The 13227-nt window shown below is 36.0% G+C and overlaps 2 protein-coding genes across 9 annotated transcripts in view; both read right to left on the bottom strand.

Annotated features, from left to right (window-relative positions):
• The window catches only part of ADGRG6 (adhesion G protein-coupled receptor G6), a 164767-nt gene that overhangs the window by 78359 nt on the left and 73181 nt on the right, over positions 1-13227 (bottom strand). For 7 of the 8 annotated variants that reach the window (XM_075924316.2, XM_075924318.2, XM_075924317.2 and 4 more), the window contains exons 5-6: positions 11444-11512; positions 6313-6396 (exon numbers count right to left, since the gene is read on the bottom strand). In XM_075924316.2, the coding sequence (XP_075780431.1) occupies positions 6313-6396; positions 11444-11512 (153 nt within the window). The remainder of the gene's footprint in view (positions 1-6312; positions 6397-11443; positions 11513-13227) is intronic. The other variant, XM_014580183.4, reaches the window with a different exon arrangement.
• LOC149524688 (uncharacterized) lies at positions 6-6306 on the bottom strand. Its single transcript, XM_089777284.1, has one exon. It carries the CDS (start codon positions 4885-4887, stop codon positions 1735-1737), a length of 3153 nt encoding a protein of 1050 aa, XP_089633410.1. The 5' UTR covers positions 4888-6306; the 3' UTR covers positions 6-1734.

The following is a 13227-nucleotide window of genomic DNA, read 5'->3' as shown; positions in this document are numbered from 1 at the left end:
TCCATTAAAAACAGTATTATAAATATCAGAAACAATGAAAATCATGCATAATATATTGCCAAACTTTCTCTTTTTAAAGTTTCGAGTCCTTATTTTTGTAGCAAAAGATAATTTGGTGGATAGGGCCTACACTCACATTTTGGTATACCCAAAACGTGTATAGCTATTATAGAAGTCTGAGTGCATGCAGGAATGCAGAATTGGGCCTACTGTGCAACAAAATGGAATTTATATACAAATATGATTTCACATATGTAATTGTAAGATCATGAAAATGCCATAAATATAAAATAACTCTAAATACTGAGTTTTCATAGAGAACATAATCTGGTGTAATCTAGAAAAACTCCACAGATTTCACTGGAGTCTCTCAGAATTTACAGTGATCTGAGAGCAAAATGTGACCCATCAGCCTAAAAGCAACAAAATAATCAAGGACATAATTTTAAGACAGTGGGGTTGGATGGCTCGTTCTTGGAAACAATGCTGCATGATCTTTGTTCTCAAATCCCAGATTTTCACAGTTAGAAATTAGAAAGACAAACAATATTTTAATGGCAAAATGAACAAACTTAATTGTGAAAGCCTTGAGATACAATGAATCTAGAGCCTCATTTTTTAGAGAGTCACATCGAGAGTGAAATTTTAGAACACAAACAAGACTATTTCGAAGTGACAGTAATTAACTTTAGATAAATGTACATAGTTGGAGTTGTGTATTTTAAACCGACCTTCTGAATCTAGTATAGACCTGGCCTCAGAAAGAGAAAATATATTGTACTGTAAAATACATGGTATATATTGTATATAGTTAATGTATTTTATATATATACACATAAAATACATGGTACATTATCTATACAGCATATAAATAATTAAATGCATTGTATGTGTTATAATGTATTTTATATGTATATATACACTCATATATACACACACAGTGTCATATATGTATAGTGTCATATAGTGCACTATATATGAGTGAAACATATACTCTTGATGTACAAAATAAAATACAATTCTAACACAGTATCTATTAACTAGTGTTAAATAGTTTCATAGTTACCACCACATTATGACCCAAAGCATGTTTCAGTCAGATGAGCCAAGAGCTACTCTACATTTCTAATCACTCTCAGGAGACTCAGAACGTTTCAAATTGCTTTCCCCCTTTAAAAATATTGATGGGAAAGATCATTTATATAGGAAAATAATTGACAAAAAGTGGAGTGGAGCAGTTTAACATTAAAAATAAATTAAAATAATTAAAATTGCAAAAATATAGAAGATGAAAAAATTACCAAGATTGGGTTTTCCCTCTATGCTGCTCACATTTTCCAGAACTTTCAGAGTTAAATTTGATGTGGACCTTCAATTTGATATTTTAAAATAATCAATGCCACAAATATCTAAATACTGTAATTGAAAAAGTCTAATGAATGTCAGACAAATAAATAAATCAACGGCAATCATCTCATTGTCCCAGCAGTCTCCTTAGAGCTCTGTTGGTTAGAGAATGGGAAGGTAGCAATTAGAAATCAAATGTTAATGGCACATGCTAAGATTATTTTGGAACTTGTTACAAATTCCCCCCTACTGTAATTAAATTGCTATTCTACAACCTTATAACATGCTACATGAAGCTACATGTAATGATTTAATTCAGCTAGTTCTACATCCAATTCTACAAAGTGCATATCTAGCAGATGAGGTGATATTTTCTCTACATCTAGCTTAATGCCTTGACATACTGTTGTTGACCTCAGGTCCACACAGACAGCTCAGTTCAGTGAAGTAATTACATAAATAAGACAACATTAATTTGGGAGAGCTGGTAAGTGGATTCAGTGGCTTGTATGGGATGGAGACTTGGCTTGTTCCAGGAGATGCATTGGCCAAGGGAATTTCATGTGCTGAAATAGAAGGCTGGTGGTACATTACTTGAGAAGCTGATCTTTGGGACTGCAAATCAGAATGATGTATCGTTGCAGCATGGTTTAAAATATTCTCATTAGCATGAATATAAGTCCCATTGTGTGGAGGTGATAGAATTATTGCACTGGCCACTGCTGAAATTGTTGTTGGTTTCAATATGAAAGAGATATTTGTTATTTTTTCATAATCAGTGTAAGCTTCAAAAGACAGAGGCATTGTCTGAAGTTGCAAATCAGTAGCATGAATATTACTGGAATTCAAAGAGGACATTCCTTTGTTAATAAGCTCTTCAGTCTGTCTGCTAGAATAGTGGTATGTCCCCCATTCTGATTCACCTACTGAAAGTAGTGATTCTGTATTTGATATCAGTAAAGTAGTGCTCCCAATATTTAAATCATAGAGAACTCCCATTTGAAGAGAAGGTGTCAGACTGATTTCTGGATCTTCAATGAATTTTTGTTCTGGAACAGTTATGTGGCTTTTCATTACAAGATTTGTTAGTAAATTTAACTCTTCTACATTCCATAGCTGACCCATGGTTGGTGAGGTTTGGTCAAGATCATTTTGAAGACTTTGTGATAGTGAGGGAGTAGAAAAGAACAATGATATTGATTGGCTGTTAGTATGTGCACTTGCCCTGGTTTTTTGTTCTGAATTGAGAGTATCTGTTTTTGCCAAAGACAATGTCATTGTGAGGTGGCTAGAACTTAGTGAGCTCTGTGTTTCTACAAAATCCGTGTCAAAAACACTTGTTGGGTTACTCTCTATGACCATATAAATATTTTGTGATTGTGATGGCCCATTAGTTTTTGTGTCAGTTACAGAACTCTCTGATGACCTGTTGGCTAAGCAGGCAATATAGCTATCCTCAGTACATGAAGTCTGGACTGTTGTGTAAGTGAAGAAAACTGAAGCAAATGTCTGCCCATGGTGTTGGACGGTCATACTGATTTGATCAGCCTTTGAAACTTGATCCCAAGACTGCATGTGCAAACTAGCAACACTTTTGAATTTGTCTATAAAAGTTGCATGTAAAATATCAAAGGTACTCATCTGTACCTGCATAGAAGGTTGATGTGAAGATATGTTCAGTAGAGGGAAATGAGAATTTGAAGAAATATTTATGTTAGGAGAAACAGTCATTTTTGACTCTGATATTTTCCTTTCTGTATTTTCTGAAATCCTTAGTGAAGAGATCAAAACAATTGGACTAAAGTTTTCCGTATCCAGAGATGACATGTAACTAGAAAAGTTCATGTCTTCTGTGCCATAACCTGACATATTGTTGATGGCAGTCCGCATAAGGATATTATCAGCTACAGTAGGGGAACTAAAATATGGCTGTTTCTCTGTTTGGGAAGCAAATAGTTTATTAAAAGAGAACCACAAGCTTTCAGAAGGCTCCCCAGAAAACTCTAGAGACTCTTGTTTGAAATGATAGTCCAAAGTCCAAAAACTTGTTGATAAAGAAGGGTCAATAGTGCCATGCTCTGTTGGCAGGCCCATATAACCTGGTTTCCAGGTGTTACTGATTCTGTTCATGTTTTCTGGCTGAGATGTGGAAAAAACAGAATCTTTATGTAGGTTGTCATTAGGAATTGTTTCTAAACTACTTTCTAATTTTTCATTTCCAGGGGTCTCATTTGGTTTCCTTTTCATATTTGTAGGGGTTTTTAAAGATTGAGGTATATAGGTGCTTGTAGAAGTAAGTGTGTTGAAGAGTTCAAATTCATTTTCTAGAGAAGATGCTTTCACGTATGGCTCTTTTGGCAGTTTGGTCAAAGGTCTAAATATAAACAAGTCACTTTTCAAATATGAATGACTCAAGGATTCTTGATAAGCAGGTGAAATAGTAAAAGAGTAATGAAAATCAGAACTTCTCCTTGTTGCTAGCAACTGTGCCGACCATCTTAGCAATTCTTGGCTGTCTTCCAAAGTTAGAAGAGCTTCTGTTAGCTGGATATCAAGCATAGCTTCTTTATATATTTCTTTTATATCTTGGAAGAAACTAGATGGGTTTAAAGGTTGAGTTTTTTTGGAGGTTACTTTTTTAAGGTTTACTGACTCAAACTCCTTAAAATATTTAAAGTTTGTAGACTGCAGTTCATCATTTGCTTCTGCAGTATAAAAGCTGTTTTTAACAGAATCATCTTCCATAATTTTCTTGGTGGATACAAGGTAAACATTTTCAGGTGAAAACTCTAGTAAATCCAGCCTATTTTTTTGAAAGGACTCATATTGTATAGAAGCAGCAGATAGGCTAGATAGGGAAAGATGGTTTTCTTCTGGAATGTCAGAAATGATATGATGATGTGATACAGCATTGTTCTGCCAGCTGAAAGATTCCAAGACATTGTATATACTTTTATATGTGGAAGAGGATGTGTCACTACTAGAGGAAACAATCCACAGGGGTTCCTTTGTTTGTTCATAAAGGGTGCTTTTGCTGATCAGTGTGAGGAATGCTGACTCAGAATTAGTATATTCCAGTCCATCGGTCAAACTCCATGTTAGCTCCGCACTAAAAATTTCACTCTGTGTCAGAGAAAGGCCTACATTCTCTGAATGATCTATAACCATGGGGGTTGTTGGAATTCGTGTTATATCATAAGTCTTATTTATTATGACACTAGAGTTTTTCAAAACACTCTTATCAGTTGACTGATTCATTGAGGTAATATGCTCTGCAAAAGGATCCAAGGTACCAACTTCAGCCTCCCTAGAAGCAGCTGATGTGGTCTCAGTAGTAGGTAGGAAGAACAAGTTTTGTATGTTTTTTCTTTCTGGATTTTGTTCCTTGGGTGATAAACTTTCACTAGGTTGGAGAGGCCTTTGTCTCACTGGCCATATAATTGGGGTTGATATAATTCCTATATTTTTGACCCCTTTTATCATAGAATCTTGCTGCCCTTGTAGTAGTGCGTGGGAGGATTCAGCTGAATTTCTCTTCATTCTGAAGATAACGGTAGCAGGAACTCTTAATTCCCGCAGGTCTGTATGTAGCAAGCCATATAGTTAATGGATGAAAGAAACATTATCTATGCAACTAAATGATTCAGCTCATGTTAGAAAATCCCAGTTAGCTCAGTGGAAGCTGTATTTGATTACATTAATTTTGAATTTGGCCTCTTGACTTTTAGTTTTTCTGCATTGTGAAAATAACGTCACAGATACCCACTGGACTTAGGTGTCTTTGAAAATCCTATCCTAACTGTGATGGGTTTATTGTTCAGTGTGAACATCTAGGGATTGGCTCCATAAATAGAAACACCCCTTGAAATAAACGACTCAACACCTTTCAGAGTCTGATTCTTTCCCTCTAGGGTACCATCAAATAGCAAAGAAGAAAAGTATAGGTACAAACCACTATATTCTACACAATCTTTACAATAATGTACACAGGCCATAAGCTATAGTATAAAACTACCAGAGGTTTTTTTATCCTCCAACAGAAATGAACTCATTTGTTAAAAACAGATAATTATTGATTGAATTCTGTGGAGACCACTTAAAATGAAATTCCCGCAGAAAAGAATTTGTGTGTTATCGCCTGTGTTATTTTGCAGAAAATCAATAATAGCTGGGTTACAATAGTTTCTTACAATTCATTACTATTATTATTTTTAATTAATTTGTATTTTGGTTGCTTTCCTGATATGCTACACTATCTTGTAAGAAAAGTGATCTCTCAGAACTTGACAAAAATCTCAGAGAAAATCTCTACTACCCTGTGAATAACAGTGGGCTTATAATAGATTCCACTGTTACCATTAAAATAAAGTTTCCCTAATCTTCCTGAATGAAAACTACATCATATTCAATGTTGTCAATATTTTCCTAAACCAAAACATGATTCAGCTCCCCTTGAAATCAACAGAAAAATTGCTATTGACTCAGTGGAAGTGGCTTTGCTCCATAAGATAAATTCCACTTGGTTTCTCAAACTTACCAGTGGGAAATAGATAATTCTGAAGATATACTCACACGGATGAAAAAGTGGTTGCTATGTGGCATATAAACAGCAGCTGTGTTAAAATGTCTCAAATCCATGTCTATTTTTATCCTTTTAAAAAAAATGTCTATCTTGGCCTTACTGTTTTTTGAAGATTAGTGAATGAACAATGTAAAAACAATTCATACATAATGTAGAAATGGTTCTCTTTTACACAAGAAATATGTAAGTGTGTTAAGTTAATATTGCACAAGTTTTACATGGTTGACATTGGTGGAGTAACTCCTGATTCACACTAGTGTAATAAAGAGCAGAATGAAGCCCAATATATGAAACTTAACATTTAAGATATTTAAGTAAATTTCTAACATAATGCGATTGTTCTAGATACAGTACAAGGAAAAATGTAACACAGGGTTTCTTACCATCATTTGGTTTATCGGTTCTATTAGTATCGGGCATGTTAGTGGTGACAGTGGGTGGTGGAGTAGTAGCATTTACAGTAGTAGCTGGTAACAAAGATGAGAGAAAGGTGAATTTGCATGAAACATGAATGTTAATGTGGTCAAGCACAATGGGAATAATGCATGAAAACACATATACAGAGAGTGAAGGAAACCATTTACTATACATGTTAATATGCACACACCAAATTTCTGTATAAAATGATGAATGTGAATGAACTGATGTAGGTCCCAGCCCTACCATCCTTACTCATGCCGGCTTCATTTGGAGTAAAGATTACAGGATCAGTCCTGTACTGTCTTCAGAAATTCTGAATCAGTTCATGAGATCTTCTATGAAGAGTTGTGCAAAGGCCAGAAAATAAATAATAATGCTTCAAAGCCGCACAAACTAAGAAGATTAGTTTGGGCGGGGGGAAAGGGGGTGATAGATGCATCTATCCAGGGACTGAAGATGAACAATTGTGAAACTAAAACACCAATGTAAGGATCTAATGAGCTCCACTAAGATTTGTATAATGAATAGAATTACAAACATATATACATATTATGAAGAAATGTATTTTTAAACCTTCATGTGAGATCCTAACTGTATAATTCCTACTGACATCAGTAGGCATCACCTTACACAGCAGTTCCAAAATTGACCTCTTAGGGACTAGTTCAGATGCATTTTCAGTTGGTACAAGGAAGTTAAACCAGAAAATCACCTTCAGAACATAATAGGTTTGGGCGTGTACACAGAACTTCAGCAAAACAATTACAAATCATTTTAAACAGCACTTATTCAGTAATTCTCAGGGAAGACAACCCGCAAATTGATAGCTTTTTTCTCCCCCGGAAATGCTCTTTTTACAATCTGGATACTTTTACATAAACTCTTAACTTGCTATTTTCTTTTCTGATACAGTTTTGGCCAACAACCAAACTGCAAAGGTTACAAATGTGTATTTTCAGAAAGGATTTTTTTCTAGTTGCAGTCTGTATTGTTTTTGTTACAAGCTTCTTGTGTGATTTTTAGTGAGGAAGAATAAATCTGTCTGTTACATTGTTACATCTTTGTTGTGTGTTTTCTATTCATATATTACTAAACAAAATACAGAAACAATGTAAAAACATGTGAACATACCAGATTGTGTGTTTTCAATCATTTATACAATTATGAGAAAAAGGGTCTCATTAGACAACTCAACAAAAAATGGTAAAAAAGAAAAAGGCATACATACCTATTACCAAGTGCTGCTATAGAAATCTAAGGTCTTTAATTTATACAAAACCAGTATCAGTTGTTTTTCTTCAACAATTGTTTTTATGACACTGGAAATTAGTTCTTTAAAAAATGCTTGACATCTGAATAGTGTGGCAAACTATCCAATAGTGTGAGGGGGGCACATGCCCCACACACGGCAACATGGATTTAAGGGATTATTTTACATTCAGTTAGCCCCATTCTGCCACATAAGCAGCAAATATTGCATCTGCTGGAGGAATTAAAAGGAAGGGAATTAGCGTATTTGGGTAGCAGGGCTGGAGGTGAGCAGACCTGCAGCCTACAGGTCTAGCAGAACACAATAGAGGGAAGCCTAAAAGTCTCTGACCCAGATGACCAAAGGACTCGTCCTAGAGATAACCTGATAGGGAAGTATCCTGTGAACCTGTGACACTGGTACCTCCTTAACTTATGGTGGTTTGGGTTTCCACAGCAGGGGAAATCCTGGAACTAAATGGAACATTCGCGCCCCCCTCCCAGGTGGATTGGAGAGGGTGAGCAGTGGATGAGAAGAAGAGGGTCAGAGAGGATAGTCTTAAGCAGCTTTGGTTACCAGACTATTAGTAGCCCAAAGGGAACTGAGTTGGGAAGTGGCAGGGCTTGTACTCCCCTCCCCATACCACTTTTGGCAGTCAGGAGTTACAGACATGACTACTTGGCCCAGTTCCCCAAGAGGGGACTTGTTACAGATAGTAATCAGTAATAATTAAAACAGATGACCAGACTTATGTGGGAAGAGGAGATGTCACTAATGTTCAGTGGGCCACATTAGTTTATAATACTCCCTGTCAAACTTAGATCATCTGTCTCAGAGGGGTAGCCATATTAGTCTGTAACTTTAAAAACAATGAGTAGTCCAGTAGGATCTTTGGGTACATCTACACTGCACAGCTATTTCAGGATACCAAAGGTATCCCAAAATAGCTACCCTGCATCTCCACAAGCCACCTGTTATTTCAAAATATTTTTCGAAATAATGGGCACACTATTTCACCATCCTGGTAAACCTCATTGCACGAGGGTTAAGGGAAGGCTCAAAATAGCACATTATTTCAAAATTTAGCGCTGTGTAGATGCACCAAATTTCAAAATAAGCTATTTCCAAATAGATTTGAAATAAGATATGCAATTTGCATAGCACACATTTCGTATCTTATTTCGAGTTTAGGGTGCTATGTAGACACACCCTTAGAGACTAAATATATATATTTATGATTCTATATATTTTTGTTAGTCTTTAAGGTGCCACAGGACTACTCGTTGTTTTTAGATTATTTGGAATGCATAAGAGGTAACAGACATTAATTATAAATTAAAAGCTTTTTCTTTGTGATTCCATTTCTGGGCTAAGTTCCAGATGCTTCATGAAAGGTGGACAGTATTTACAGTGAAAGAAGTAGGAGAATCTGAAAGAGAAGTAGAAGTTAAACCAACTTTGACAGGATAAACTAAAAGTCTTTTTTGCATTCCAGAATCCTCATAAGATTAGGCAGCTTGATTTTCAGATGTTCTAAGGCCTTAAAACTCTAGATAAAGATTGTGAGAGCTGCAGGTGCTCAACATTGCTGAAAATCAGGTCTAGTTTCTCATGCTAAATTGTGAAAAGGAACAATATTTTATGTGCAAACTGATGAACATCTTGCCAGAATGATCAGGGATCTGGAAAATGAGCACACAATTTTCTTTGCCATTCTGGTTGCTTGGTTACAGTGCTGCCCCATGCAGTTCTAAGAGTGATCTGGAACAAATTTGTTTTGATCCATTTTCCATTCCTTTCTGGTGGAAAGACAATGTCCTTAATTTAGGGACAGCCCCACCAAAACTTTCTTCAGCATTCACTACCAGCCTGTTCATGGAATTGGTAGCATAGGAGGGTAGTATCAGTGTCACCCCCTTGGTAAAATGTTTAATGGCTTCCTGATAAAAGGAGGTTTGGATGAAAGATAAAATTGAATAAAGAGGCAGCACAAAATGAACAAAATGTCAGCAGAATGTATGCAGATACCTTTTGTACCTGCTGTCTAAAACTAAAGTAAAAGCATAGACTTTGTCCATTAAAGTAATAAAATTATTGTGGCCGTTTAGCTTAGTTTAGTTTGTAACATTATAACCCCTCAGAAAACAAAGCAAAACAAAACAAGGAAGGTGGGCTCCTATCTAGTAATGCCACTTTAATACAGTATGGAAAACTAACAGTGAACAGTGACTACATAGAAATGGCACATTCTTATAAAATAGAGCTCTTTCTCTAGCAATTTCAGAATACGATCTGCTGAAAAATAATTGTTAAGACTTTTTATCCTTTTTAGCATTACAGAACTAAAGGCATAACATAGCTAAGTATAGCACATGGATCCTATTTCTTTAAAGCCAATAGAATTAATTGTTTGCCAAATTCCAAACACATATAACTGATGGTATAATTTGGCCATTTAATAACTAGTGATGATGCAGAAAGGGGGAAAAAAAAGGCTAGAACCAACACTGATCTTCAGGGTACATATACATTGCACACTTATTTTGAAATAAGTTGTTTTGGAAGACATACTCTGAAATTGCTTATTTTGAAATAGCACATCTATACTACAGGGAAGCCTCAAAATTAGTCTGAGGCAGGCTTCCCTAATGTGGATGTGCTACCTCGATTTAGAGCCCCATGAGGCACTGGGGAGTAATTAGTCTGAAGGGCCCTGGAAAGGGTCTATTTCGAAATAGCAGCTGTTGAGCATCCACGCTATTACTATTTCAAAATAGCTACTTTGGTATAGGCATTATTCCTTGTGGAATGAGATTTATAAAAGTTGGAATAAGTCATCCCTTATTTCGAATTTATTTCAAAATAACAGAATTGCTGTGTAGATGCTCACATTGCTATTTCAGAATAATGGTAGAATTGCTGTGTAGACGCACCCTCAAAGTCCATAGTAAGTCTGCAGGTTCTGGGCAGCTCGGTGCTCATAGAAATGAAGGAGGTAGTGGCCCATGATTGCATGTGCCCCCCTCAAACTCAGCCTATGTTTGGGAGGGACAGTGCCATGGACATCTCCAGCCATGACCTACCCCTGCCCCATGTGGCTTCCCCTATAATTTTCTGAGGGGAAGCAAAGAAAGTCTGCAAATTGACATGAATTCTGCACACATGCAGATGTGATCTGTCCTTCAAAGACGCTGATGCCATGATTCCTGTAGTTATGTATGACATGACTGACAGACATGTTGATTTTACAATGTTCATTTGATAGTTTACCTATTGGGGAAGACTGGAAAATCATCAACTATAACAATAATTTTTATTATATGAATAATAACTATTACAATTTGTATTTGTATAATATCTTTCACCCAAGGATCTCAAATCATATTGACAGTTAATCAAGCTTCACAGCAGCCTGTTCAAAGCATCTACATAATGATCGGTTCATGTAATTACACTAATTTATGCTTGATTTACAGATTTTCTAGCAGGGTTAACATTATAGCCTTTAGTTATGCAGAAGGAAAAGATATAGGGAAAGAAATGAAACCAGTTCATCCTTGCATGAGCATATGATTGTTAGGTGTGCTATACATACACTATGTAAAAATAATATGGTCACACTCTTGATAATACAATCTACTCCATTATCAAGAGTGTGACCATATTATTTTTACATAGTGTATGTATAGCACACCCTCACACTGGTTGAAGCTAAGAAATTCCTTTCTTTGCTCAGTTTTCTAGAGGTCAGTCTTAAAAAGTTCAAGTAAAATGAAATTAAAAGAAAAGCAAATAGAGAGATTTGGTAAAGCTGAAAAATGCAAAAAGTGTCTTTGGCTTCTTACCTTGACAAAGGCTTCCAAGATTTGCACAGCTAGTCGGTTCAGTTGTAGGTAAGGGAATTAGGTATGAGCCTTTAGAAGAAGGAAAGACAAATTCTTAAAAATATTTGATATGTCATACATAATACTGTCATGTCTCAAAATACATTACATCATGCCCTGAGGTCTTTTTCTAGTTTACATCAGTGGGAAATGCAACATGACATTTTGCTCAGAAGACTCATGTATGTCCTTTCCCTATGTTGTTGACAAGTCCACAAAAGTCTGGTTCATTTGCAAGTTTGGATCATATCTAACATGTACCTCATATCCTCATGTTTTCCAAAATTTCCATTAGATTTTAGCTTTGTGTACACTATGCAGCTTTTAGCAACATGGCTGTGTTGCTAAAAGTTGGGCAGTGTAAAGTTGGGCACTGTTTGTCCTCACTTTTGCCAACAAAATACTGCAACCCACTCTGAGCGGGGTTCACATAGTTGACAGGAGAGTGCTTCTGCCAACAATTATATATTTACACTGCCATTTGCCACAAAAAACTTTTTGTCTTTGGGTTGGGGGAGGCAGGTTAGGCACCTGTGAACAAAGAAAGTATTGACGCTTGATTGGCTCTACTGGCCTTAGTTACACAGCTCCCCTAACAATCACTGAGTAGTGTATAGCAAAATGCTATCCAACAGTTTTAAAATATAGTAGCTAATGTAGCTGTAGTGCTCATGCAGAACTAATGGATAATAAAATGGCATCTTAATGAGAGTTCTGAACTCAGCTGGGCCAATGTCATCTACCAGTCATCACCTGTTAGAAAATTTCATCTAGGGGGATAACAAACAGATAAGTTTTAATTCAATCAGTACCTGGACTCTGTTCAGGGTGTGGGCATGATTAGTGTTCTGGTATGCACACACAAGAAACAGATAAAAATATAAGAATGTGTGTTTACTGTATTTGGGTGGTGTGGAAACTAACTGCATAAGAGTGATCAACTGAGCAAGTAATGGTATATATTTTGAATATCCTCGTGATTCAGCTGTGCATATAATGTTTGCACATTGTCTTCAGAGAAAGTTCTGTGAGAAATACCGTCTCGAGAACTCATCTAGAAACCCAGAGGATGCACCTGTAAATTTTTTCTCTTCTCGTCATCTTTTTAAGTAATAAAGAATTCTTTGTCAACCAACCTTTGAAACAAGAGTAGATGAGTCAGACTATTAACCCTAGACAAAGTGCTAACAACATGACAGAAATGACTATTTTACTGATAAGGACTCATTTTATTGCAAAACAAGGGTTCAGAAAAGAGATTTTCCTCTGGTCATGTTCATGCTTTGGAAAGAAGCTAAGTAACAAAGCAGCCTGAACACTTACTTCTGAATGCAGCTTATTTGCATGTGAATGTCACTTGCATTATTGAACTCAGCAAAGGCACAGCAAAGTATTTTCATTTGCAGTTAATGGACTTTTCAAACAAAGCTTTTGCTAATGGACTTATTGACCATATGAGCAGTAACAAATTACTGCAGATAACCTTCTTTTGAGAACAGTACCTTGTACTGAATTAATATTCCATTCAGAATTTCATTTACACTTAGGCTATGTCTAAATTACATCCCTCTTTTAAAAGAGAGATGTAAATTAGGTAGATCAAAAGTGCAAATGAAGCAGGGATTTAAATATCCTGCACTTCGTTTGCATAAGCGCATCACAGCGTTCTTTCGAAAAAGGGTATTTCGAAGTGAAACTGCTGTTTAGACATGGTTCTTAAAAAAAAAACTTTTTTGAAAGATCCT

Source organism: Pelodiscus sinensis, chromosome 3 (genome assembly GCF_052426305.1).
Source record: "Pelodiscus sinensis isolate ZL-2025 chromosome 3, ASM5242630v1, whole genome shotgun sequence".
Lineage (NCBI taxonomy): Eukaryota > Metazoa > Chordata > Testudines > Trionychidae > Pelodiscus > Pelodiscus sinensis.
This window is presented reverse-complemented; position numbering and strand designations above follow the sequence as displayed.